This window comes from Salvelinus fontinalis, chromosome 2 (genome assembly GCF_029448725.1).
Source record: "Salvelinus fontinalis isolate EN_2023a chromosome 2, ASM2944872v1, whole genome shotgun sequence".
NCBI lineage: Eukaryota > Metazoa > Chordata > Actinopteri > Salmoniformes > Salmonidae > Salvelinus > Salvelinus fontinalis.
This window is the reverse complement of record NC_074666.1, coordinates 50,932,810-50,960,715: the sequence shown is the minus strand read 5'-3', so window position 1 is coordinate 50,960,715 and position 27,906 is coordinate 50,932,810. Positions and strand designations below refer to the sequence as shown.

At 41.6% G+C, this 27,906-nt stretch overlaps 1 protein-coding gene across 31 annotated transcripts in view; it reads left to right on the top strand.

The window, feature by feature from the left end:
- dlg2 (discs, large homolog 2 (Drosophila)) overlaps positions 1 to 27,906 on the top strand; it is a 358,090-nt gene that overhangs the window by 149,060 nt on the left and 181,124 nt on the right. For 27 of the 31 annotated variants that reach the window (XR_008754221.1, XM_055877409.1, XM_055877417.1 and 24 more), the window contains one exon: positions 24,101 to 24,184. The exons of 2 other annotated variants lie outside the window; for them this stretch is intronic. Coding sequence is in view for 28 of the 29 variants with exons in the window: in XM_055877409.1 (XP_055733384.1) it covers positions 24,101 to 24,184 (84 nt within the window). In the remaining variant the exon portion in view is untranslated. Of the gene's footprint in view, positions 1 to 10,164; positions 10,336 to 24,100; positions 24,185 to 27,906 lie in introns of those variants that run through there. 2 more of the 31 variants (XM_055877483.1, XM_055877494.1) reach the window with 2 other exon arrangements.

Genomic DNA, 27,906 nt, shown 5'->3' with positions numbered 1-27,906 from the left:
TACACAGGGTGACTTCCTGGTTACTGACAAAAACAACATATTTCAAATGACTCTACCACTACTGGCTCCTCCATAATGTGAATAGGCAATAGTGTCAGTCTAGGCAGATTTAAACATAGTTTTTCTTGACTTCTGTTCTGTTTAGTTAGTGATGACATTCAACGCCCTTACTAGATTACAACGGCAAAGTCCTCCTTCACCGCTAACGTAGTTTGGCAACCCCCGGTTGGGTCGTGAGGAAGCCGTGACATGTAAGAGGTTGAATGCTTTGTAAGTGCAAGCTAACTAAGCTCCCTTTCCTGAATTGTCAACAGACAGGAAGTTATTTGGAGGGGAAGCATTGCGTTCATCTTTGTCAAGCATGCCTTGATGTGATACTGCTATGTTCCCACTAAGCGTTTACCGTCAGGCGACGTCTTTTGGATGTCTTTTTTTTGGTGCTCTCTGTCTTTTTTAGATATTTTTTTTGGTGCGGTCCGGACCAGCCTTGATTTCAACGTCCGGACCAAATCTGAACCAATCATAGACGTCTATATTTGGTTCAGCTTTGGTCTGGATCAACCTTGATTTGACCCCAAAAGATAATTTTATAATTGGTTCAGATTTGGTCCAGACTGGCCTTGATTTGGCCCAAATATAAACATATATTATTGGTCCAGTAAGGGGTTTTCCTTTCACGCCATGACCCGGGTATGTTGTTTGCAACATTGGTGTCAAAAATGGGATGGCGTCCATGATCATGAAACATCATGACTGGTAGCCTAAGCAATGGTGGAATCTCATTCTACTAGCCTAGAATCCCCCTGATCCTGCCCCTGATCCTGCCTTTAAATTTGAGGGAAGTACTGTTGTGAAAGAGTATAGGCCTCCAATTCCCACTAAGAATTTACTGATGGCGACGTCTTTTGAAAAATATATATTTTCAACGTCTATAAGTTACGTATTTTCAACGTCCATATAATACTTTTCTTTATGTCCGAAATATGTATTTTCGACATCCCAAAAATACTTGTTTTTCCCGATATAAGGGAAAGACGTCTTCTAACCTTTCATTCAGCACCTAAAATGTACGTGAGTTCAACGTCTGGAAAAGATGTCTAAAAGACGTATTTTCAACGTAATTATGCTTACTGGGTTGTATTCATGGAAAATGGGACGAGATTGTGTGATGGTGTGAATGACTAAGCATATCAGGCTTTTCTATACACACTGTGACCACAACCAAGTCTTAGATTTAACCTCAATAACAGTCCATCTAGGATGGCAAGTCGTTCTAATTAATTTATTGATATCTCAGCGGGAACATGCATTGATGTAGATGTTGCTGGTGAAAGAGAATTTCTCTTAAGAGGAAAATGTACACTGAGCACTTTCGTTCTTTTGAGAGCTGAATGGCCTCTGACACTGCTGAGCGTATGATTTAAGAGATGGTAAATCACAAAGACAACATCAGTAGAGGACAAGTAATCACAGCAGTGACCAGAGATCACAGCAAACCTCACTGGCTTTGTCACTTCCTGCCATGAGAGCTCTGTGAAGCCTTTTCTACAAGAATGAAAACAAGTAGGTGATGCAATAAACTTTTGAACAATTTACAGAAAATGTATACAAAACAATACATATAGGAGCAGATCAGCCTACAATTATTAACAGAAGAAACAACCAGTAGTGCATCCTGATGTTAACTATAGGCTGATCTGATCTATTGTTTTGGCCGCTTACTTGTTTTCTTTCTTGGATTACCTGCCGTTTAGGGGCCTACCTTCCCACTGCACTCATCTCATCTTTGGTTAAGCCTCGTCTGGACACATAACTCACATACAAGACACAGAGCAGGCCAAGAACTCGAGTTCATGTACAGTGAAATGCTTGGAAGTCAATGCCTTCATTTGTTAAGCACATAATATGCCTGAAATAATTGTTGTTGCAGTAATCCTGCAGGTGTACCTTATTATGGGTAACACAACAATATAGTGTTTGTTTTTACAATATAATTAGTGTGCATGTGTGACGCCATGAATACAATATGGACTATGCCTGAGGGGCAAGGGATTGTGTGCATTTCATATTCTGTTAGTCGGTTAGAAAACATACTTGGGTAGAATGTGACGTTTTGCTCAAGCTAATTGATTACATTGTATTGCAAATATCTTGAAGATATTCAAAACATATGACTTTTGTATTCTAAATTCCCAGCTTTAAAGACACAATACAACAAAGATTGTATTATGCATGTGAACAAGTCAAGACCCTCATTGGAACGTGAATGGAATTCATAAGTGGTTAAGAATCATTGAGTTAGGGATACAACTCACTGTTGCATCATTCATGTATGTGAAAAGTGTGATTCTATTTGGAATAGTTAGGGCTGGTGTGAAGAGTAATATTGACAAACCATTTTTGGACCCCAATATTTGCCCTTCTTTCTAATTCATAAGTGGTTGAGAATCATTGAGTTAGGGATACAACTCACTGTTGCATCATTCATGTATGTGAAAAGTGTGATTCTATTTGGAATAGTTAGGGCTGGTGTGAAGAGTAATATTGACAAACCATTTTTGGACCCCAATATTTGCCCTTCTTTCTATGGTTCATTGACTTACAATTACTGTAGGTTGTCTTGGTTACCTAGGAGGCATGGCTTTACCCAGAAAGCACTGGGATTGCTTATTATATCACAGGCATCAGATAGCATTACTGCTGTTTTGTAAAACAAAACAGAACAATATTTTCTTGTTGTGAATTACGATGCCACAGTTTGTCATGGTTGTGTTTTTAGTTCCTTTTTGTTTTTAGTTCCATTATCGGAATAATGTATAACAGTTAGAAATACATTATTCCCCTCAATCAAATGTCCAGTGGTTGTTTCTTCTGTACGCGTGTTGTGTGTAGCATCGACTAGTTTCATTTTTTAAAGACCATTTTTACCAGTGGGGGGGAAAAGTACTCAATTCTCATACTAAAAGTAAAGATACCTTAATAGAAAATGAAAGTCACCCAGTAAAATACTACTTGAGTAAAAGTCTAAAAGTATTTGGTTTTAAATATACTTAAGCATCAAAAATAAAGGTAACATTTTCTTGTTTTAGTTTTATTTACGGATAGCCAGGGTCACAATCCAACACTCAGATATCATTTACAAACAAAGCATTTGTGTTTAGTGAGTCCGCCAGATCAGAGGCAGTAGGGATGACCAGGGATGTTCTCTTGATAAGTGTGAGAATTGGACCATTTTCTGTCCTGCTAAGCATTCAAAATGTAACGAGTACTTTTTGTGTTCGTCTTTGATGTGGGACCTCAGTGCTGCCACTCAGCTACAAGCTTAATCACCTCTATTCTGCTGTAATTAATTCTGCTGTAAATGCAATCAAACTCTAAATTAATTTCCACTTTGCCGTCGTCTTTATGTCCTGCAGCGAGGAACGGATGGCTCCTGTGGGGCCTGCCGGCAGGTTCTTAGGAATTATGTAAGGCTACCGCCTTAGCTCGGACACAGATTCTTTTGGAACATCCGGTTCGTTTTTTAGAACTTTTATATGTTCTTTGATTTTAAATTGATGTTAGTGTGGGTTTGTAAACTTGTATTCATCTTTTACGTCTGTTCTGCTTGCAACGCCAGGATAGTGGGATTGTTTTCCGCTGAGGCCGCCCATAGGAAAATTGTATGCACGCATGACTTATGGATAAAGCAGTCTGCTTTACATCACTGGTTACCTTAGCTTGTGGCTTGCTTAAAGAAAATCAGAGAAGGTAAAAAAAAAGCTGAGCTGCCTGGCTCTCTCTTTTTGATATGCTGCACTGCATCTGCACCTGCTAAGACCGAAGACAGCAGGAGAAAGTACTCTCCTGTCATGTTCTTGTGAAAGTTATGCTAAATTATGAACGACGGCTTTTTTGTTGCAGGTAGGGCAGACTGGGAGCAATTGTTACAGGGGGCAATTGTAACAGCTTGAAATTCCCCGAACAGAAACAAGCTAGAGTGATGAAGCTCACACAGTAGATGCCCATTTAGGTTCTCTCCCTGCTTGAAAAGTTTCAGCAAAATATTAGCAAATGTTTGTTTTTTAGGGGTTAAAATCGTTTTTTTCCCACCTGCTGCATTTTTCTTATATTGTCCTGAGCATTAATGCTCAATAATTCAAACTAGCATACTTTTTATCATTATATATTGGCTAAACACTGACATGATTGACATGTGTCACTATTGTTGTCTCTTGCTTGGCACGTGAGGTTTTGTCATGGCTGCTGGGTTGGAGGCAATTGTAACGCAGTGTTAAAAATGACCCTGAGCCAAGCAGCCAAATGATGAAAACAACTGATTTTAACTTTAAGATCTTATGAATTATACAAATACTCATTTTAAATAGCCTTGGGGTCCTATTAAAAGTACCAAAGAAGTTGTAAACAGTTTTGAGAGGAACCAAATGGCCATGGACAAATGGGTGTTACTGTAAATATTAGTTGCGTGCATAGCAAGACTTGCATATGCAAATCATTACGTGTCTATGATAATTCATTAACATTAATGTTTTTGAAGCAAATTTATTTGGGTTATTTTTTAGGGGTTGCATTTCACCCCTCTTACTGTTACAATTGCCCCTGTCACATTAAAATTATAGACTGATTATTTCTTTGTCAGTGTATGTGTAGAGAAAAGTGTGGACACAGTGAAACATAGTGTAGAATGGAAGAATTAGAATTAGCAAAGTTGTAGGTTCGAATAAATAGGAAACTATTCTGAGTTATCTACCAAAAAACAAAATTATTATTAATAATGTAATAATGCCAGCCGGGAATTTCACCTTGACAGCAAGTCTTCCTTGGAGAAGGTTAACCTAGGACCCTACACACTTCGAAGAGAGGGTTCCTCAAGGGTTCTTTGGTAAGCGAGATGGTTTTATTTGGATCCATAATGACCCTTTGAGCCCTTCAATGGGTCTTTGCAGTTCAGAAAAGGGTTCTTTAATCTTTTAGTGATAATTAAAATAGTTTGGGGTGTGGTTTGCACACAGCTCTTTTTGTGCAACCATGAGTGAGTGTCATTCCAGTTGATCTAGTCTGTTGTGTATGTAATTACATGTTAATTATGACTACATAGCCAGTAACGGTGTCTTGAGAAAGACTCATGTAAGGCCTTGTGTCAATTGAGAACTGTTGACTTAATCAGTGGTTCTCAATTCTCTTCTCAGGGACCGCCAACTGTTCCAGATCTAGCATACCTGATTCTACTTCTGCATTTACACAATAACAGCACCTATTACATTTAAACAATATATCACTAACCAGAATAAGCAAAAAATCTGTTGGTAATTTGTAGAAACATAATTTGTAGAAACCATAGCGGAACCCTTTTTGGTGCTACAGTGCCTTGCAAAAGTATTCATCCCCCTTGGCGTTTTTCCTATTTTGTTGCATTTCAACCTGTAATTTAATCTGATTTTTATTTGGACTTCATGTAATGGACATACACAAAATAGTCCAAATTGGTGAAGTGAAAAAAAAAAAAAAACTTATTTCAAAAGACTCTCCCCAAAAATATATGAAAAAGTGGTGCGTGCATCTGTATTCACCCCTTTACTTTGAAGCCCCTAAATAAGATCTGGTGCAACCAATTACCTTCAGAAGTCACATAATTAGTTAAATAAAGTTCACCTGTGTGCAATCTAAGTGTCACATGATCTGTCACATGACAGGCCCCGGAGTCTGCAACACCACTAAGCAAGGGGCACCACTAGGCAAGTGGCACCATAAAGACCAAGGAGCTCTCCAAACAGGTCAGGGCCAAAGTTGTGGAGAAAAAATATCAGAAACTTTGAACATCCCCGGAGCTCCATTAAATCCATTTTTACAAATTGGAAAGAATATGGCACCACAAACCTGCCACGAGAGGGCCACCCACCAAATCTCACGGACCAGGCAAGGAAGGCATTAATCAGAGAGGAAACAAAGAGACCAAAGATAACCCTGAAGGAGCTGCAAAGCTCCACAGCGGAGATTCGAGTATCTGTCCATAGGATCACTTTAAGCCGTACACTCCACAGAGCTGTGCTTTACGGAAGAGTTGCCAGAAAAAAATAAGCAACACGTTTGGTGTTCGCCAAAAGGCATGTGGGAGACTCCCCAAACATATGGAAGAAGGTACTCTGGTCAGATGAGACTAAAATTGAGCTTTTTGGCCATCAAGGAAAATGCTATGTCTGGTGCAAACCCAACACCTCTCATCACCCCGGGAACACTATCCCCACAGTGAAGCATGGTGGTGGCAGCATCATGCTGTGGGGATGTTTTTCATCGGCAGGGACTGGGAAACTGGTCAGAATTGAAGGAATGATGGATGGCGCTAAATGCAGGGAAATTCTTGAGGGAAACCTGTTTCCGTCTTCCGTCCCAGTCTCAAATCTCTGGAAGTTCACCTTCCAGTAGGACAATGACCCTAAGCATACTGCTAAAGCAACACTCGAGTGGTTTAAGGGGAAAAATTTAAATGTCTTGGAATGGCCTAGTCAAAGCCCAGACCTCAATCCAATTGAGAATCTGTAATATGACTTAAAGTTTGCTGTACACCAGCGGGAAACCTATCCAACTTGAAGTAGCTGGAGCAGTTTTGCCTTGAAGAATGGGCCACAATCCCAGTGGCTAGATGTGCCAAGCTTATAGAGACATACATACCCCAAGAGGCTTGCAGCTGTAATTGCTGCAAAATGTGGCTCTACAAAGTTTTGACCTCAGGGGTGTGAATAGTTATGTACGCTCAAGTTTTCTTTCTTTTGTGTCTTAGTTCTTGTTTGTTTCACCCCCAAAAATATTTTGCATCTTCAAAGTGGTAGGCATGTTGTGTAAATCAAATGATACAATCCCCCCCCAAAAATCTTATTTTCATTTCAGGTTGTAAGGCAACAAAATAGGCCACTGTAGAACCTTTATTTAATTGTTCTTTGTATAACCTTCAGAAAGTGTTCTTTATAGCACCTTAACAGTTCCATTTAGAACCTTATGAGCATGGTTCTTCACAATATGACAGGCTCATTATGTTCAGGACAACCCAGAGTATAACGCATGTCGCCATTGTAACATAGCGATCATAAACATTGATACTGTAAATTACATGAGTTGTCAAGTATGGAAATGGGAAGTGCACATTTGGACTCATGTGTTTTGTGGTTTGCTTGTATGACATCAAAGCGCTATTTTATTATAACCTTCAACGTCTCATCTTTCAGAACACATCGACCCTTTCGATTTACAGCCTTTCAGTCAATCAGACAACAACAAATGTGCAAAAGTAGCTCAATTTGCGGGAGGAATGGGGGCCTAGGTGCTCAAGTTTATCATGTCTGTCAGTCATAACGCATTGAAGCGGACAACCTGAGTAACCATTGCATTACATGTTATTGTACAGCCACTGCGTTTCAATTTAGGGGCTTATCAATGACAAAATCTGCCATTTTCAACCTGTATACGGTATCAAAAGGCTGTGAGTGGAAAGTCTAGATTTCGCTGAGTGAATGAATAGTCTGTCTCAGCCCCACTTGGAATCTTTTATGCCAAGTTTTATCAGTAGTTTCTCGTTACATATTCACTAGTTTACCAGTTATTTCAGTAGGAAGCACTCAACAGGGTAAATTTACCTGCCAGAAAGCATTCAATTAAGTTATAAATTAAGTTATATTACCACACTATAACGCATGTATTTTAAGCACAATGTTTGTATACTGAGTTTATCATGTACAATTATAATGAATATGCTTTAACAGATTTTATTTATCTGTACTGTTTTGTGTTTCACTTTTTTTTGTTGGTGCGAATAAATAAATAAATAAAACCTCAAACCTAATTATAATGGCAGGCTGGTTATTCAGGGATGCTGTAATTATGTAAGTATCAGGTCTGATGAGTTGCTTGGCCCACACTTTTATCCAGCACCAAACTTGTGCCCCAGCACAAACAAAAACTCAGTCTTGTTGCACCCCCTATGGGTCATTGTTGGTAACACTCACAGAAGTGAGGGCCACATGTTTACTTCGTTACAGAGAGCTTGAGAGGGAAAAGGTTTTAAGGACCACACACACACACACACACACTCCTTTAGGTTGGATCCTGTGTATATCTTTGCTAAATATAAGCAGCAATATTACTGTTTGTCCCTCTTGAACCAACGTAGCAACAACATAACCATAACACTTGATCAAAATAGTCATAATTAAAATGAGATAAATCAAGAAATTTGAAATTCATTTAGACGTTTTTGCCAAGGAGGTCTTAGTCGCGCAATTTTACATCAGCTTAGATGTTTGGTGCTGTAGTTCTCAAGTGAAAAACTGCATGAAAACTAGTAGTGCGCTGCAGCCAGTATGGCCTAGCTGCTGCTGTGCTCTCTCGTCTCTCTCGTTGAATGACAGCAAGCACTTCATTGAAGAATCCCGTCCATAGTTCCCACCCCTACTGTTGACAAATCACTGACGAAAGCGCGTAGACTTCGGCTACCGAACTTCAACTTGCCTCAAGAAAAAAGGTGTCCGCGAACAGCCGGAAAAAGCCCTTGCCAAACGCCAAAACGAACAAAAACATCACACAATGTTGTGGTAATATATGCTCAAAATGCTTCAACTGGTAAGAATGGGACAGGCTTTAGTGGGTAGCATGGCACTTGCAATACCAGGATAGTGGGTTCGATTCCTGCTGGGGCCACCCAAATGGAAATGTATGCATGCATGCATGACTGTCGCACCGTCTGCTAAGTGGCGTATACAGTATATTATTATTAGTAGTATTATTATAAACCTCCATTTGACATCATATGTGGTCTGGGTTAGGAAGCAGGAGGTTCCTTGTTTATTTCCAAAGGGATCTTTCTGGAGTGTCAACTCGCAATTCTCACCTTGACCTCAGAAGATCCAGCACTCTCTTAAATTCCCCTAATCCTGGCCCTCCACGCTCACATGGGCATCCCGACAGGCAGGGCTTGGGTTGTGTTCAGCTCCCCCATTACTGTCACACGTTTAAATACCGTAGTGATGAGAGATGGCAGGATAAATCATAGCACTAACGTCTCCTGACGAAACACAAAACTGTTTTCATGATTGTGAGATTGATGTTGGTGTCCTTGAAACTGCCTAGGGTGATCAAAAAAATAAAAAATCGTCTTTGTTTTGAGAATGGCATCAAGATCCATTTAAGTAGCACCTGATTTGTGGCAAAATCAAATCTTTCCAGAGCACAGAAAATGCACAGTTTGCGTACCTGTCATCAATAAACAAACCCATTAACCCAAAATGTTTGTATTCTTTTTTTACCATTTCATTTTTATTTTTTAAAATCTTATTTTCATCAGCTCCTACTCCGATTCAGACCATAGTTAACTTGGTTACTGTTTACCTGCGGTGGCCTGACACAGTACCTTTCCACCACTATCAGAAGAGTGATGTGAACTGTATGTCATTTTGCTAGTTCACATTGAGTCTCACACACATCATGGCTAAACCAATGTCTAAAGAAAGTGTTGTAATGCTTAATAGCATCGCTTGTCATAAGCTGGCACAGCAGCTTATAGCAAATGGGATGCAATTCATATTAGTATATTGTACAATTGCGCTAGTTACCCAACTAGCCCTGCTAAAAAAAACAATCAAACAATGATTGACAGGAAAGCTGATAGGAAACCAAGTTTATTCCAAAAGTGTAGGAGTTTTCAAAAGAGATTGTGGCGCAAGGGTGCGGGTGTGGATAAGAGAGAAAGAAGGAGTGGCAGCTTTACACAGAGCGAGAGTGGAGAGGAAAGGGATAATATAAAAGACTGTGATAAATAAGCGATGGGCACGCCATGGCTCTCCGTGTGTGAGAGATCTAGAGGAGAGTGTATACTGTATAGGAAGGTGAGCGAGAAATAAGCGATGGGCACGCCATGGCTCTGTGGGTGGGACAGAGAGAGAGAGAGAGTATATTGTATATGAGGGTGAATGAGAGAAGCGTTGGGCATGCCACGGCTCTGTGAGACGGAGAGGCAGGGAGAGAGAGAGAGAACTGTATATATATATGAGGGTGAGCGGGAGAGACAATGTGTGTGTGTGAGGGAAAGTGAGAGAGAGCGGGGGAGAGAGCGTGCAGGGTATAGACTCCCACTTAGCCAGGAGTAAAGCTGCTCTCTCAAGCTGCGCGTGCACTTTCCTCCTCTCCTCATCTCTTATCTCCACTGCCTTGGAGCTGGAGCTACACTGGCCGCGTCGCACCTCTGAAGGAATGTCGCCCATTGTCAAAAGCCCTGACTGCAAGCCCATGCTCTGTCATTGCAAAGTTGCATGCACCAACAACACCTTGTCGTTGATGTTCGGATGCAAGGTAAGCAGCTGCCGGCTGTTGAGTGCCTTGTTTTGTCGTTAAAGTAGAGTTGATGTTGATGCGTGGGGCTCTGGTTGTGTTATAGTGTTGTTTTCTATGTTTGGGATAACTAGATGAAATTTTCCGAAACGGAGTGTTTTGTTTAAATGATGTATACCGCTCACGTAAATATTTGTATGGGATATTGGACAGTTCGTCGGATGCGAAAGCCAAGAAACCTTAGCATTAGAGGTATTTTTGAGTTTTAGCCCAGCATCAAAAACAATAGTCTGTATTAATCTTACCCGGGACCTAATGAAGCCAGATCTTCAGCATATGCATAGCTAGTGCATAGTGCTTAACACCGTTTGTGCATCCTCTTACTGTCGCTCCTTGTTAATCTTAGTGGAAAGGTCATGGCTACTCCTTTCCGAGACACGGTTCATCTCTTATGTGTTGCTCTACTCTCTGCTTAACCTTTGCTTTTTCCCGTTCGCTTTCCTCTTTCCCGAAAAACTGGGCTCAGAACACGTCAGTTCAAGCCCGAGAGCTTTGGCCGCTCTGTCAGCTGATTCAGATTCTATAGAAAGTGAATCATGCCTGCAGAAAGAAGTCTGAACTCCCCCCCCCCCCCCCCCCCCCTCATTCCACTATCCACTACTGCCTTTGCAGTGTAATGGGGACTGGCTTTGTGCCTAGATGGGAGGACTTGCTCAAGATGTAATGTGTTTGTACCTAGAACAGTATTTCAGCCTTACGTCAAGCAACAAGGAATCGCTTTAGCTTCCCATTGCTTCTTGTGATGTAGTAAAGTAGAATGCATAGGGATCCACATTTGTTGAGGGAGTCCAATATCAGCATGTTTCGGTGACGGTTTTACACCACTTCTTTCAAATTTCTCATGTTTCTTTTTTTTAATTCAGAACAAATCCTGACAAATTGAAGCGTATGATTTGCTATAGTGGAAGACTGCAGGATGCCTAGTATGTCAGTCACTGAATTATTATTTTTGCTGCCTGTCACAGAGGCATGACTAAGAGCATTTGCTCTTAACAAGGTACAGCGAATCTCAGCGTCAGTGATCCATGCTCCCTCTGCACCAGAGATGGGGGAGGGAGAGAGAGACCAGAGTCATTCTCACTATAGAGCTAAATTCCTTGTCTCTACAAGCTTAAATAATCCCCAAATTGACGCATGTAGAGTATCTTTGAAATTTCCCATTTCACTGTAATATTTTGGACACACGCACGCACACATTCCAACAAACATGCTTCAACTGCTGAGCAATGGCAGCATAGAGGGACAGGTTTTAGGCAAATGAATTGGTTGTCGCTTGGGAGATTAAATTGGGAGATTTATTGGCATGCAAGGGTCAAATATGAATTATTAAACAGTCAGTAGAAGGCTGTTCTGTACAGGAAGAATTGGATTCAACATCTATTACATGGAATGAAAGTAGAACTCTCAAAACGTATGGGGAAAGGGCAGGTGCTTCCCTTTTTTCCCTAACTCCGCTCTCCCTCCCGCCCTTCACTTCCTGGAGAACGGGAAATAGGACTAGCGTAGTGATGAGTTGGTATATAAAGCCACGGAAAAGGGGTCAGTGCACACAACCGCGAGGAGATTCCTAACAATTCCGCACAGAGCTCAGAATCAGCCCTCGGCCATGCCACCTCACATTCTCGTCTCATCCCGTCTCCACGAGCTGAGCCTTTCTGAGTGCAGCAAACGCCGGGGAAGGACCCTCCGTGCACTGAGGGCAACACAGCGTTACCCTATACGTGAGCAGCACACAGCTCATCAGGCAACCCTACAGCCAGCCATGGAACATCCTTAAACCTCTGCATAATGTAGTGCATTTGAGTGAAGAGCCTGAACACATCATACAGGACTGGCACATTTGTTTGCTTTGTTCAGAAATGTGTGAGCAGGACAAATCCCTTGAGATTAGGCATCTTTATAGATGTCTCCCGTGGTCACTTTCAGGGACAAAGAGGCTCTGGTCAAAAGTAGTTCACTATGTAGAGAATAGGATGCCGTTTGGGACGTAACCTACCTGGTCATGGGATTGTGGGAGATCATGTTAGTAGGTTTAATACTTGTCAGTTCTCCTCTGTCTTTTAGTAACACAGGAGAGGCTGCAATGTCATCACTGGCCCCAGTAGTTGACACCATCCCTTCACGTTTTCTCAGAATATTATGTCTCGATATTCAAAAGACCTAACCACGCCACTGATAACATACAAAAAAGGCATAGGAAACCTTTTTGACCTTTCGTATGACGTCATCGAAGAGCAACAGCGTACAGTGTCACAACCTGACCACACTCACAAGCTAGTAACACAGCAATGAAACCACTTCAAAAGCTCTGTAAACAAACTGAAAGTGCCGGACAAAAAAACAATTATCAACACTGCAATATCATTAAGAAATACAATACTGAGCTCGGACAGCTTCGTATGCCTTGTTGACACCTCTGCTGTTTAAGATCACTCATGGCTTTGCCCCACCACTTCTGAAGCAGTTTCTTACACACTGCAAGGACAGTACCAAGGCGACAAGAGCTTCAACCAGAGGGGAATGCTCAACTCAGTTCAGGTCCACCAAATTTGTCCAGACTGCTTTTTGAATCAAAGGGTCTGGATTACGGAACACGCTGCCAACCAGTGTGAGACAGTGCAGTACCTTTTGTAAGCTTCAAGGCAAACCTGAAATAGTGGCCAAAAGCAAGCCAGTCATGTGACCATTAAGACATTCCAACTCTTAAGATGTCAGATACTGTAGGACCAAGGGACATTTAAACTCTGATGTAATATTATCATTCATTTGTCAAAAGTATATTTTTGTTTATTGATTTCCCACATTGACGTGCTGTACACACATGTCCCACAACATCATCATCATTGTAAAGTACAATACCACTCTCTCTCTCTCACTCTCTCTCACAGATGATCTACCCATTAAAGCATGGTCAGATTAACTGATAGACTGGTTTAAAGAATCCCCTCAATCCATCCATTCTGCACTAACTTTCCCTGCCTTATGAAAATCTATACACCTCGTTCCATCCCTACCTGGACTGGGCTCCACGGCCATTCAATTTGAATTTCGGTAGTGATTGCCTTTTAATTAGCTGTATTGATCAAAGAGGAGCGCATATTTGTCTGCCTAGAGTAGGCTGTGCATGTGCTGGGTCTCTGTAATGAGTTACAGTTATAACATTGTGTGTAAAAATAGGCTCACATTTTCCCCGGAGGACCTCATTACGTATTCAGTCTTGCGTTCCTCTTTTTACGAAGCAAAAGGACATTTTCCTCAGTTTAACCAGCTGTCAGATGGGCCTCTCTCTCACCCCTCGAGCACTAGTCACTCAGGGTTATAGTAGTATATGTAGGGTTGCAAAGGGAGGGTATATGACTGGAAACTTTGTAAGTTTCCCAGAAAACTACCAGAATTTTGGTCATTTTAAAGTTCGATTTAAAAAAAATCATAATTATCAGGTGACATCAAGTGGCTGTATTGGCTACTTCAGATTATACTTTTTTTAATTTAACCTTTATTTAACTAGGCAAGTCAGTTAAGAACACATTCTTATTTACAATGACGGCCTACCAAAAGGTAAAAGGCCTCCTGCAGGGACGGGGGCTGGGATTAAAAATACAAATATAGGACAAAGCACACGTCGCAACAAGAGAGACACCACAACACTACATAAAGAGAGACCTAAGACAACAACATAGCATGGCAGCAACACATGACAACAAAGCTTGGTAGCACCACAACATGACAACAACATAGTAGCAACACAACATGGCTGCAGCACAACATGGTACAAACATTATTGGGCACAGACAACAGCACAAAGGGCAAGAAGGTAGAGACAACAATACATTACGCGAAGCAGACACAATTGTCCATGATTGAGTCTTTGAATGAAAAGATTGAGATAAAACTGTCCAGTTTGAGTGTTTGTTGCAGCTCGTTCCAGTCCATAGCTGCAGCGAACTGAAAAGAGGAGCGACCCAGGGATATGTGTGCTTTGGGGATCTTTAACAGAATGTGACTGGCAGAACGGTTGTTGTATGTGGAGGATGAGGGCTGCAGTAAGTATCTCAGATAGGGGGGAGTCAGGCCTAAAAGGTTTTTATAAATAAGAATTAACCAGTTGGTCTTGTGACGAGTATACAGAGATGCCCAGAGGAGTAAAGTGCAGTGATGTGTCCTATAAGTAGCATTGGTGGCAAATCTGATGGCCGAAAGGTAAAGAACCTTGAGCCGTTCGAGAGCTCCTTTACCTGCCGATCTATAAATGATGTCTCCGTAATCTAGGATGGTCATCTGAATCAGGGTTAGTTTGGCAGCTGGGGGGAAAGTGGAGCGATTACGATAGAGAAAACCAAGTCTAGATTTAACTTTAGCCTGCAGCTTTGATATGTGCTGAGAGAAAGACAGTGTACCGTCTAGCCATACTGCCAAGTACTTATGAGGTGACTACCTCAAGCTTTAAACCCTCAGAGGTTGTAATCACAGCTGTGAGGAGAGGAGCATTCTTCTTACCAAACCACATGACCTTTGTTTTGGAGGTGTTTTTTTAATATAGTTTACTATGTCAGTATACTGTATCTTTATTGTAAATGTTTTGGTGCCAAACTGGTGGCAGTTTGGCAAGTCAATAGTTGGAAGAGTTGCAGAGTTAATAGAAAATAATGCCATTATTGATTAGAATTTTTCTTTCATTAATTAGGCTATTTTCTCTTAAACTGTATAGTCTATCCACTAGAAACTCAGGGACAATATGGACACATATAAGAAATGAATACTATATATTAATACAGTTTTTAAAAGTTATTTAAGTATACATTGCCAAAATTACCATAGATTGACATAGATTACCTATTTACTTTGGTAAATTACCGGTAGCTTTGCGACGCTAAGTATACTTCAGTGGGCTGAACCGAGTAGGGTGAAGTTGCCCCTAGACGCTGCCACCCACCCCACTAATGGTTAAGGTTAGGATTGGGGGAGGGGAAGCTGATCCTAAATCTGTACCTAGGGGAAACGTCACCCCAGAGCTAACCGTGCTACGGTGCTAAACCGTGCTACGTGGGCTGTGTCTCAGTGCTATGATTGTGGTAACAATATGGAACGAGTACAAACATGCCCCGTGGTCAAAGTTTCAGATCTGATGGTTAGCAACCGTTGTTGTTGTTGTTGTTGTGGGTTGGTTGTCTGTTGGCAGTAACCAATATGCGAAGATACAGTAATGCCATAATGTTAGATTGTTCTCTGTAAATTAAAAGCCGTCATAAAGTGTCATTTTACCGAATCATTTTTTCAATTATTCTTCCATTTTGATAGCCTACAGTCCCACAAAATTGAGCATGTACATTTTCAAGTTAAAGATATATTGCTTTTAGTCTCCTGATGTCCAAAATGAAGCAAGAGAATTAATAAGCCTCACGATGATGTGTTTTGCGCATCAATCTGGTTTTGCAACATCACAAGACTTTCCAGGAGGTAAACATAGACCTGCTATTAGGATAACTATGAGGAAAATAATGATATTTTGAGACCAAATGGACTGATGAGAAATATACGCTAACAAACTGCTGTATTTTTAATTGTATAAACTTCGCATATCTGTGTGTAATTGGTGACAAAAATAATCATAAATACAACTGTACAGTTGGGTATTGACAGTGTATAATCTGTACATTCAATAAGAATCCCAATAAAATGTTTTTTTTTTTTTTTACAAACACCTAATCCCTTCCACACCTCATCCCAATGTATTTTTCATTTTCAAACCTCCTTAACCAAAGGTTAATAATTTCAGACCAAACGGTTAACCATTGCATGAGTTTTTAAAATGACAAATATAATTTTGCAATCTTTCTGCAACCATATTATAACTGAAAATGCCTAGCCTTCTAGTCATTTTTAAAAGCTTTCGTCAGCTGGGTCTTTGTTGGCCCCTTGTAGATATGGCACCTAACCTTCTGCGCTACGACCTCTTAATACTGATCTTGCCATACACTATAGATAGTGCCATATGGCGTATTGCTAAACTCAGCAAAAAAAGAAACATCCTCTCACTGTTAACTGCGTTTATTTTCAGCAAACTTAACGTGTAAATATTTGTATGAACATAATAAGATTCAACAACTGAGAAATAAACTATAAAGTTAATAAAGTTCTACAGACATGTGACTAACAGAAATGGAATAATGTGTCCCTGAACAAAGGGGGGGTCAAAATCAAATGTAACAGTCAGTATCTGGTGTGGCCACCAGCTACATTAAGTACTGCAGTGCATCTCCTCCTCATGGACTGCACCAGATTTGCCAGTTCATGTTGAGAGATGTTACCCCACTCTTCCACCAAGGCACCTGCAAGTTCCCGGACATTTCTGGGGGGAATGGCACTAGCCCTCACCACATGAGGGAGGAGGATGTCTTCCCTGTAACGCACAGCGTTGAGATTGCATGTAATGACAACAAGCTCAGTCCGATGATGCTGTGACACACCGCCCCAGACCATGACGGACCCTCCACCTCCAAATCGATCCCGCTCCAGAGTACAGATCTCGATGTAACGCTCATTCCTTCAACAATAAATGTGAATCTGACCATCACCCCTGGTGAGACAAAACTGCGACTCGTCAGTGAAGAGCACTTTTTGCCAGTCCTGTCTGGTCCAGCGATGGTGGGTTTGTGCCCATAGGCGACGTTGTTGCCGGTGATGTCTGGTGAGGACCTGCCTTACAACAGGCCTACAAGCCCTCAGTCCAGTCTCTCTCAGCCTATTGCAGACAGTCTGAGCACTGTAGCGTTGTCTTAGGCGTCTCACTGTACGGACATTGCAATTTATTGCCCTGGCCACATCTGCAGTCCTCATGCATCCCTGCAGCATGCCTAAGGCACGTTCACACAGATGAGCAGCAACCCTGGGCATCTTTCTTTTGGTGTTTTTTCCAGAGTCAGTAGATAGGCCTCTTTTTTGTCCTAAGTTTTCATAACTGTGACCTTAATTGCCTACCGTCTGTAAGCTGTTAGTGTCTTAAAAACTTCTTATGGCTGCAATCCCATTAACGGGATGATATGACAACAGCCAGTGAAAGTGCAGTGCGCCAAATTCAAACAACAGATATCTCATAATTAAAATTCCTCAAACATACATGTATCTCATACAATTTTAAAGGTAATCTTGTTGTTAATCCCACCCAAGTGTCCGATTTCAAATAGGCTTTACAGCGAAAGCGCCACAAACAATTATGTTAGGTCACCGCAAAATCACAGAAAAACACAGCAATTTTTTAGCCAAAGACAGGAGTCACAAAAAGCAGAAATGGAAATAAAATGTATCACTTACCTTTGATGATCTTCATCAGATGACACTCATAGGACTTCATGTTACACAATACATATATGTTTTGTTTGATAAAGTTAATATTTATATCCAAAAACCTCAGTTTACATTGGCGCCATGTTCAGAAATGCCTCCAAAATATCCGGAGAAATTGCAGAGTCACGTCAAATAACATAAATACTCATCATAAACTTTGATGAAAGATACATGTTTTACATTGAATTAAAGATACACTTGTTCTTAATGCAACCGCTGTGTCAGATTTCAAAAAAACTTTACGGAAAAAGCAACAAAAAGAAATCGACTGTAATACTGTGAAATAAAATGTCAAACTTTATACAAACAGAATCTTTCAAACTTATGCTAACTGTCCATAATACAAGCGAACTCCTCAAACATAGACCAATGTTCTCATTCATAGTCCTGAGTTCTCAATCTGAGATGGCGCTCAGAAAGAAAAAAAAGAATATCCGCCATGTTGGAGTCAACAGAAATCAGAAATAACATTATAAATATTCCCTTACCTTTCATGATCTTCATCAGAATGCACTCCCAGGAATCCTAGTTCCACAATAACTGTTTGTTTTGTTTGATAATGTCCATTATTTATGTCCAAGTAGCTACTTTTGTTAGCGCGGTTAGTACACAAATCCAAACGCTCGTGCAGGTCCAGCCGAATGTCGGACAAAAACTTCAAAGAGTTATATTACAGGTCGAGGAAACTTGTCAAACTAAGTATAGAATCAATCTTTAGGATGTTATCATAAATATTCAATAACGTTCCAACCGGAGAATTCCTTTTTCTGTAGAGAAGCAATGGAACGCAAGTCGGTATCATGTAAAATGCGAGTGACCAGGACCTGTTTCTCTGCCAGACCACTGACTCAAACAGCTCCCATCCGGCTCCACATCACAGTAGAAGCCTCATTAAAGGTTCTACAGACTGTTGACATCTAGTGGAAGCCGTAGGAAGTGTTAACAGATCCATATCCCACTGTGTATTCAATAGGGGCTGGGTTGAAAATCGACCAACCTCAGATTTCCCACTTCCTGCTTGGATTTCTTCTCAGGTTTTTGCCTGCCATATGAGTTCTGTTATACTCACAGACATCATTCAAACAGTTTTAGAAACTTCAGAGTGTTTTCTATCCAATACTATAATATGCATATATTAGCAACTGGAACTGAGGAGCAGGCCGTTTACTCTGGGCACCTTTCATCCAAGCTACTCAATACTGCCCCTGTAGCCATAAGAAGTTAACGACCGTTCCACAGGTTCATGTTCATTAATTGTTTATGGTTCATTGAACAAGCATGGGAAACATTGTTTAAACCCTTTACAATGAAGATCTGTGAAGTTATTTGGATTTTTACGAATTATCTTTGAAAGACAGGGTCCTGAAAAAGGGACGTTTCTTTTTTTTGCTGAGTTTGTTAATGTAGCTATAGTTATTAACACATATGATGTAAAAGACATTACAGTTTTTGCTCTGTACTGAAAGTGATCCATCTTGGGAACGTGACTGCTGACATGCACAATTGTTTGGGATTTCATTAACAGTGGACTGATGAACAACATACTCAAGTATTGTTTTTGAGTGAACTATCCCTTTAACTACGTGTCAGTTTCAATGTTTTGAAGAACTATGGCAAGCATATTTTTGAATGCACACTCACTGCTGTCAATGGTAGCTCAGGATGACTCATGTTGAAAGGGAGGAAAAGCTTAGCTCAGCTCTGCTCTTTCTGGATAATGTCTCAATGATTTCAACAGATTCTGGCAGCTTGGACATGTAGGCCTACACACTATAAAAAGTCAAGTTAAATAGGTAACGCTTCACATTACTTCTTCCTAATGCCAATATAGTTATTCCATAACTACTTTGGTAACCAAAATGTTGTTGGCACTTGCAGTGTTTCTTAGTCCTGGTCCTAGAGACCCAAAGCGGTGCACATTTTTATTTTTGCCCTGATTCAAATCAAAACCTTGACGATGAGTTGATTAGTGGAATGAAGTGTGTGAATGCTAGGGCAAAAACAACAATTTGCGACCCTTTGGGTCCCAAGGACCAGGATTGAGAAACACTGAGTTAGACGGTAGCTTCATAACTCGCCAAATTCTCATTCAAAGTAGTTGTGGTGCAATGGTGTAGTGGTTACATGTACTACCAATACATTGCAATCTTGTGTAACTGCATGGTAGTATATGTGTTATATACGTCATATGGTGTCTTCACAACTTCAAGTAAAGTATGCCCGCTTATGGGCCAACCCCACATTTTCATATCACTGCATCTGTATAGGTCTACAGGGGATTGAATGAAATGCCATTCTACCCTAAATATGAATAAAATGGTACACAGAACCACAGAATACATTGAGAGCTAATGAGATTTCTGGGTAACACTTTACATTACAGTGCCGTTATTACTGTGTAACTACTTGTGTAATAAGTATTGTAATTACTCATTAATCCCTAACCCTTACTTAGGCACTAACTCTAACCCTAAGTAACTCTTATTAAGTACAGATAAGTTCAGTGTAATAGTGCGTAATTACAATTACAGGAAATTACACAGTAATTAGGCCACTGTAATGGAACGTGTAACCAATTTGTGTTACAAATGGTCATGGAAATGCAACATAGTGGTATTAGGCCTAGTTCTTTTCCCCATGACCATCTATCCAGTACTCCTCTACATCCCATTTTGGGCGACAGACAGGAGCGATAGTGACACACACCTGCCCCTGTGTTTGCAGCCAAGTTCATCAGCTCTCTATGTTCATCTGAAGTGGCCATGTTGGCACAGAGGAACCGGGCACTGCCCTTGGCTTCCCACATGTGCCTCTCTCCTGTGTTTGGTTGTTTGTGTGTGTGAGAGTGGGCATCCCAGTTCTTTTACGTTCACTGTTTCCTTTCTACTCCGTATAAAGTTTTTAACTGAAGTGCGTTTTTTTTTTCAACTTGAGATGCCGTACAATTTCAAGTCTTCTCAGTTTACAGATTGAAAGATATCATCAGCTCAAGAAAAACACAACTATAAAAAACACGTACATTCCTTTGAGAAGAGGTCATTTCTGATGTTATGATAATGTTGCCCTAATATAATCGTTTGCAGTTTATGCCACTTGGCAGAAGCTTTTATCAAAGCAATAGTCGTGTATGTGATCCCCCTCCGGAATTGAACCCAGGACGCTTGGAATTGCCGGCGCCGCGAGCTTACCAACTGAGCCGCTTCTTAATAACGTATAGAAAGAAGATGCATAGAGGACATTTTATGTTACTGTGCCAATATTAAGGAAGGAATGGCACTGCCAGTTTCCACTTTTCAGTGGGCACTGCTATGGTACGTTAGGCACAGACACTAAGTGCCAGTGTGGGATGACGTCTGCTGATTGCCCTGTCTGAATAGTTATATTCAATTACAGGGTGCAGTGAGAAAAAGTGTGCCGTTCAATGAAACTGTGCCAACGCAAGGTATAATGGCATCTTAAAATAGAATGTAATACATTCACGCACAATGTCTCTCTCGCACACACATTTATCTCCGGATACAGATACATACATTGCAGTATGGATACATATAAATGATATAGGGAAATAAAGGCTACACAGTCACATTAAGAGAAATCCTATGCAGCCTTGTTTACAAGTTGGAACACTGGAATGTGAGATGTAATCTACACCTCCATTAGGCTGATACAAATCCTCATTATTTAGTTAAATTATTTTCAATTTGAGTGTCATTAAATCTACTGAATATAGCCTACACTTTTTCATTCTGAACTTCTAACATGAGTGGGACGGGTGTGGCTTCATGACAATGACCACGCCAGCAACTTCCCACCAATTTGACAGTTCTAACGCAGTTACACCTCCAACGCACCAAAACACAAACTATGCGGGTGTCGGCTATCGCTGGTGACCTCTTGATTTGATTGAATCCATGCCTAAATCACTCTACATCTCTACATTTCTTATATATATATATATATATATATATATATATATATATATATATATATATATATATATATATATATATATATATATATATATATATATATATTATATTTATATTTTTGGTGCTTTTACGCCTTATTCTCCCCAATTGTTATCCAATTGTTAGCTCCAGTCTTGTACCATCGCTGCAACTCCCGTACTGACTCGGGAGTGGCGAAGGTTCTCCCCGAAACACGACTCTGCCAAGCAGCACTGCTCGCTTATCCCGCATCAATGTGTCGGAGGAAACACCGTACAGATGGTGACTGAAGTCAGCTTGCAGGTGCCCGTCCTGTCACAAGGGGTTGCTAGAGCGCGATGGGACAAAGACATCCCGTCCGGCCAAACCCTACCCTAACCCGGAAGACGCTGGGCCAATTGTGCGCCGCCTTATGGGTCTCCCGATCACTGCCGGCTGTGTAACAGCCTGGGATCGAACCCGGGTCTGTAGTGATTCATCATGTATTGCTATGCAGTGCCTTATACCGCTGCGCCACTCGAGAGGCCAAGCACCATTATTTATACCTTAAGCCTGTGACATCTCACTCCCTAAGTGACCAACGTTAGTACTTACAGTATGTCCCTCAACAACCAATCATAATAGACAGTAAGCATATTGTAGCAACCCTAACCCAAAACCTGGCGACCTTGTCAAGGGGATCGGATCTCTTGGCATAACGACTAAGGTGTTGTGTTAATATTCAGTGTGTGGCAGACGTGGGAATCAAACCCATGTACTGTATTTGGTGTAGTACAGGGGTTAGAACTCTGTGGTAGTCTGATAGGGGTCAGATGGTTGAGGTACACTTAGTTTGGGAAGGGAATTGTGGGTTAGAGAGGAAGAGTGCATGACCTTTGCCCTGTGGGCACCAGCTGGAGTGTTCACTGTCTGTCTGTTCTTACTCAGACTACTAGAGGAGAGCGAAAGAAAGAGAGAGAGTTAGAATGCATTAGTTTGAGAATGTAATGACCTTTTCAGATTAGCGTGTCAACCCGAACTGTACTGGGTCTGATATTTCCTTTTAATTGGCCTTTCCAGTACGGTTCCATCAACTATGGTGGATGTATAACTTAGCTTGACTTAGTAGTGGGAAAAGGGAAAAAGAGAAACTGAGGAAAGATCGAGGGAGTGATAAAAGAGGAAATAGGACAGCGGATTAGACAGTCGGCCACAGTGCTTAGTGTCTAATCATAAAGGGAGATTATTAGCACAGGATGTGGGGTAATTGGAGAGTTTGAGGCATCAGATTGTTCCTCTGCATAGGAACGTGTGGAAAGATGCTTTAAAATATGACTGCAGCTTAAATCAGGGAAATCTGATATGTGTAACTAGCTTATTGCAGATGAATATTTATTGGGATAGTTCTCTCTGGCCTATTGCTTTTGATGTTATTTGCAAAGGGTGAGGGGCTGGGCGGTATAACATTAGGTTTATAGCATACATTTGACATTATATCCAGAGAAACTTACAGGAACAATTAAGGTTAAGGGCTTTGCTCAAAGGCACAACGACAGCTTTTTCACCTAGTCGGCTCTGGGATTCAAACCAGCAACCTTTTTGCTTATTGGCCTAACGCTCTTAACCGCTAGGCTACCTGCCGCCCTATACATAGGCTTCTCCCTCAACTCTTAAAAATGTTGCCTTCAGTTTCCATTTTCCTTCCTTGAGGCCCTTATCAAAGATTGCTGGTGCATTGCAGCTGACATGATGCACCTATAATGCTGTTCCCTCAGTCGTAGATATCTCATCTATTGTTTTGGTTCATCACCTACTGGGATTTTTGTATTCCGAGCCTGCTGAATGTTGTGAATCGCTTATTTAGGGTTGGATCCCAAATGGCACCATATTCCCTACATAGAGCACTGCTTTTGACCGGAGCATTATGGGCACTGGTTAATAGTAGTGCACTAAGGAATAGAATGTCATTTGGGATGGAATCTGAGTGTGTCCATTCAATGTTGCTGCGGTACATGGGAACTTGATTATCATGTTTGTCCTTTTGACTCATTTTCCAGCCATTACCGTCTGCCCAAACTGTGTGTGTGTGTGTGGTGGGTCTAATTGTTGGAGAGCATGGTGGCATTCGTCACCCTGTCTATTTGTTTCTATCACAGCTACACTGGCTGGTGTGTTTGTCTTGAGTTTCACACACGTGTTTGCGTGTGGCGAGCTTCTTCCCGGGCGACTGGAGCTTTTGGATGAGTGTTTACTTTTGAGCAGGATGAAGTTACCCAGAGTCTGATCGAAGGCCTTTTTTGCATCCCTCCCCTAACCACACGGTTAGGATTTAGGGAGGGTAAACTGATCCTAGATATGTACCCATATGAGAAACTTTACACTGAACATTTTGACTTTTGCTCTTCTCTTGGTTTCCCCCTTGTGGTCAAAGCTGGATTGCTCTCTCTTGTCCACAGAACAGGCCGGCTGCGGTGCAGGGGTCCCCACACACTGGCCAGCCCCCGGCATGCATGAACCCCGACTTGATGAACGCTCCCTGGGTGAGAGAGGGGACTTTACACTGTCCCTCGGGCCCCATCTTCATGCCATCCTTCTCCTCGTGCTTCGGGCAGGGCACTGCCCATCCATGCCACTCTCATGCTGCTTTCCACTCTTGTGCTGTACACAGAGAGGACTTCACTGCTTTCATATCATAAGGCACTCAGGCCTTGGGGGTATTGCCCCTTTTCACTCTATCATGGATAAAATAGGTTAAGGGACATACAGTATTAGCTTGATGGAAAAATAGGTATTTATTTGATATTGTTTTGAGTTGGTTTTAACATTTTAGGGTTATGTGGGCATATAGCGATGAGTTATCTTAGCAGGCTTATAATAGACAGCTTTGCCTTGTCTTTCTCTAGGTATTAATATAGAAAATGTTACATCCAAAAAGCTAATTTGTCAAACACCTCATGCGAGAAATCAAGCAAAATTTGTTTGCCATGATATGACTTCAGTGAAGGCAGGAAGAAAGACGTTCAGAAAGGTCATCTGAAGCATTGTCTACTTCTGCGACAAGAAAGATATGGTAGTCCACTGTATCCCAAGGCAAGTTCAAAGGATCAGTTAAACAAGGCACTCCTTCAGTAATTTCATTTTAGTGTATTTTCAAATAAAAGAATCATGCCTCGTAAACAACAGGTGTAGATAACATTAATATGCTTACGGGCCCTTCCCAACAATGCAGAGAGAATGAACATAGAGAAATTGTAGAAAATAAAGCACGTAATAATAAATACACAATGAGTAACAATAACTTGGCTATATACACAGGGTACGAGTACCTAGTCGATGTGCAGGGGTACGGGGTAATTGAGGTAGATATGTACATATAACTAGGAATAAAGTGACAGATAATAAAGAATAGCAGCAGGGTATGTGATGAGTCAAAAAAGTTTATCCGAAAAGGGTCAATGTAGATAGTTTGGGTAGCTATTTGGTTAACTATTTAACTAACTATTTAGCAGTTTTATGGCTTGGCGGTAGAAGCGGTTCAGGGTCTTGTTGTTTCCAGACCATCAGTACATCTTGCCGTGTGGTAGCAGAGAGAACAGGGCCTTCTTCTGAAACTGCCTGGTATAGAGGTCCTGGATGGCAGGGAGTTCAGCCCCAGTGATGTACTGGGCCGTACTCACTACCCTCTGTAGCGCCTTGCGGTCAGATGTAAAGCAGTTGCCTTGCCAAGCGTTGATGCAGCCAGTCAAGATGCTGTTAGTGGTGCAGCTGTAGAAACTTTGAGGATCTGAGGGCCCATGCCAAATCTTTTCAGCCTCCTGAGAGGGAAGAGGCATTGGTGTGCTCTCTTCATAACTGTGTTGGTGTGTGTGGACCATGATAGATCCTTAGGGATATGGACACAGAGAAACTTGAAGCTAATGAACCGCTCAACTACAGCCTCGTTGATGTGAATGGGGGCGTGCTCGGCCCTCCGTTTCCTGTAGTCCACGATCAGCCTCTTTGTCTTGCTGACGTTGAGGGAGAGGTTGTTGTCTTGCCAGTTCTCTGACCTCTCTGTCTCATCGTCGTCTGTGATCAGGCCTACCACTGCCGTGTCGTCTGAAAATGTAATGATGTTGTTGGAGTCTTGCAGTCATGGGTGAACAGGGAGTACAAGAGGGGACTAGGCATGCACCCCTGAGGGGCCCCTGTGTTGAGGGTCAGCATAGCGGATGTGTTATTGAATTCCCTCACCATCTGGGGGTGGCCCATCTGGAAGTCCAGGATCCAGCTGCAGAGAGATGTGTTTAGTCCCAGGGTCCTTAGGTTTGTGATGAGCTTGGATGGCACTATGGTGTTGAACGCTGAGTTGTAGTCAATGAACAGCATTCTCACATAGGTGTTCCTTTTGTCCAGGTGAGAAAGGGCGGTGTGGAGTGCGATTCAGATTGCGTCATCTGTGGATCTGTTGAGGCGGTATGCGAATTGGAGTGGGTCTGGGATGATAGTGTTGATGTGAGCCATGACCAGGCTTTCAAAGCATTTCATGGCTACATATGTGAGTGCTACAGGTCGATAGTCATTTAGACACATTACCTTCATGTTCTTGGGCACAGGGCTACGGGGGTCTGATTGAATCATGTGGTTATTACAGACTGGGCCAAAGAGCGGTTGAAAATGTCAGTGAAGACACTCGTCAGCTGGTCAGCGCATGCTCTAATTACGCTTCCTGGTAATCCTTCTGGCCCTGCGGCCTTGTGAATGTTAACCTGTTTAAAGGTCTTACATCCGCTGTGTAGAACGTGATCATAGAGTCATCTGGAACAGCTGGTGCTCTCATGCATGATTCGGTGTTGCTTGCCTCGAAGTGAACATCGAAGGTATTTAGCATGTCTGGTAAACTTGCAGCTCGGCGTCTGGGTTTCCCTTTGTAATCCATGATAGTTTTCAAACTCTGGCTCATCCGAGCTGGTGTAGTATGATTCGATCTTAGCCCTGTATTGATGATTTGCTTGTTTGATGGTTCGTCAAAGGATGTAGCTGGATTTCTTATAAGTGTCTGGATTAGTGTCCCGCTTCTTGAAAGCAGCAGCTCTAGCCTTTAGCTTGGTGCAGAGGTTGCCTGTAATCCATTCTAGTTGGGATATGTACGTATGGTCACTGTGGAGACAACATTGTAGATGCACTTATTAATGAAGCAGGAGACTGATGTGGTAAACTCCTCAATGCCATCAGATGAATCCCGGAACATATTCCAGTCTGTGTTAGCGAAACAGTCCTGTAGCTTAGCATCCACTTCCTTAATATTAGAGATTGCACATCAGCTGTTGTTAACAAAGAGACACACACCTCCCCCTTTGAGCTAACCCGGCCCTACCATTCTGTCCTGCTAATGCATAGAAAAATCAGCTAGATATACTGTGCCTTCGAAAAGTATTCAGACCCCTTGACTTTTTCCACATTTTGTTACTTTACAGCCTTATTCTAAAATGGATAAAATTAAAAAAAAAAACACACACACAATAACCCATAATGACAAAGCGAAAAAACTGTTTTTTAGAAATGTTTGCAAATGTATATATATATTTTATATTATATATATATAAAAAAAATGAAATACCTTGTTTACATAAGTATTCAGACCCTTTGCTGTGAGACACGAAATTGAGTTCAGGTGCATCCTTTTTCTATGGATCATCCTTGATGTTTCTACCACTTGATTGGAGTCCACCTGTGGTAAATTATTGGACATGATTTGGAAAGGCACACACCTGTCTATATAAGGTTCCACAGTTGACAGTGCATGTCAGAGAAAAAACCAAGCCATGAGGTCAAAGGAATTGTCCGTAGAGCTCCGAGACACAGATCTGGGGAAAGTTACCGAAACATTTCTGCAGCATTGAAGGTCCCCAAGAACACAGTGGCCTCCATCATTCTTAAATGGAAGAAGTTTAGAACCACAAAGACTCTCCCTAGAGCTGGACGTCTGGCCAAACTGAGAAATTGGGGGTGAAGGGCCTTGGTCAGGAAGGTGACCAAGAACCCGATGGTCACTCTGACAGAGCTCTACAGTTCCTCTGTGGAGATGGGAGAACCTTCCAGAAGGACAACCATCTCTACAGCACTCCACCAATCAGGCCTTTACGGTAGATTGGCCAGACGGAAGCCACTCCTCAGTAAAGATTGAACCAAGATTGAACTATTTGGCCTGAATGCCAAGTGTCAAGTCTGGAGCCAGTGAAGCATGGTGGTGGCAGCATCATGCTATGGGGGATGTTTTTCA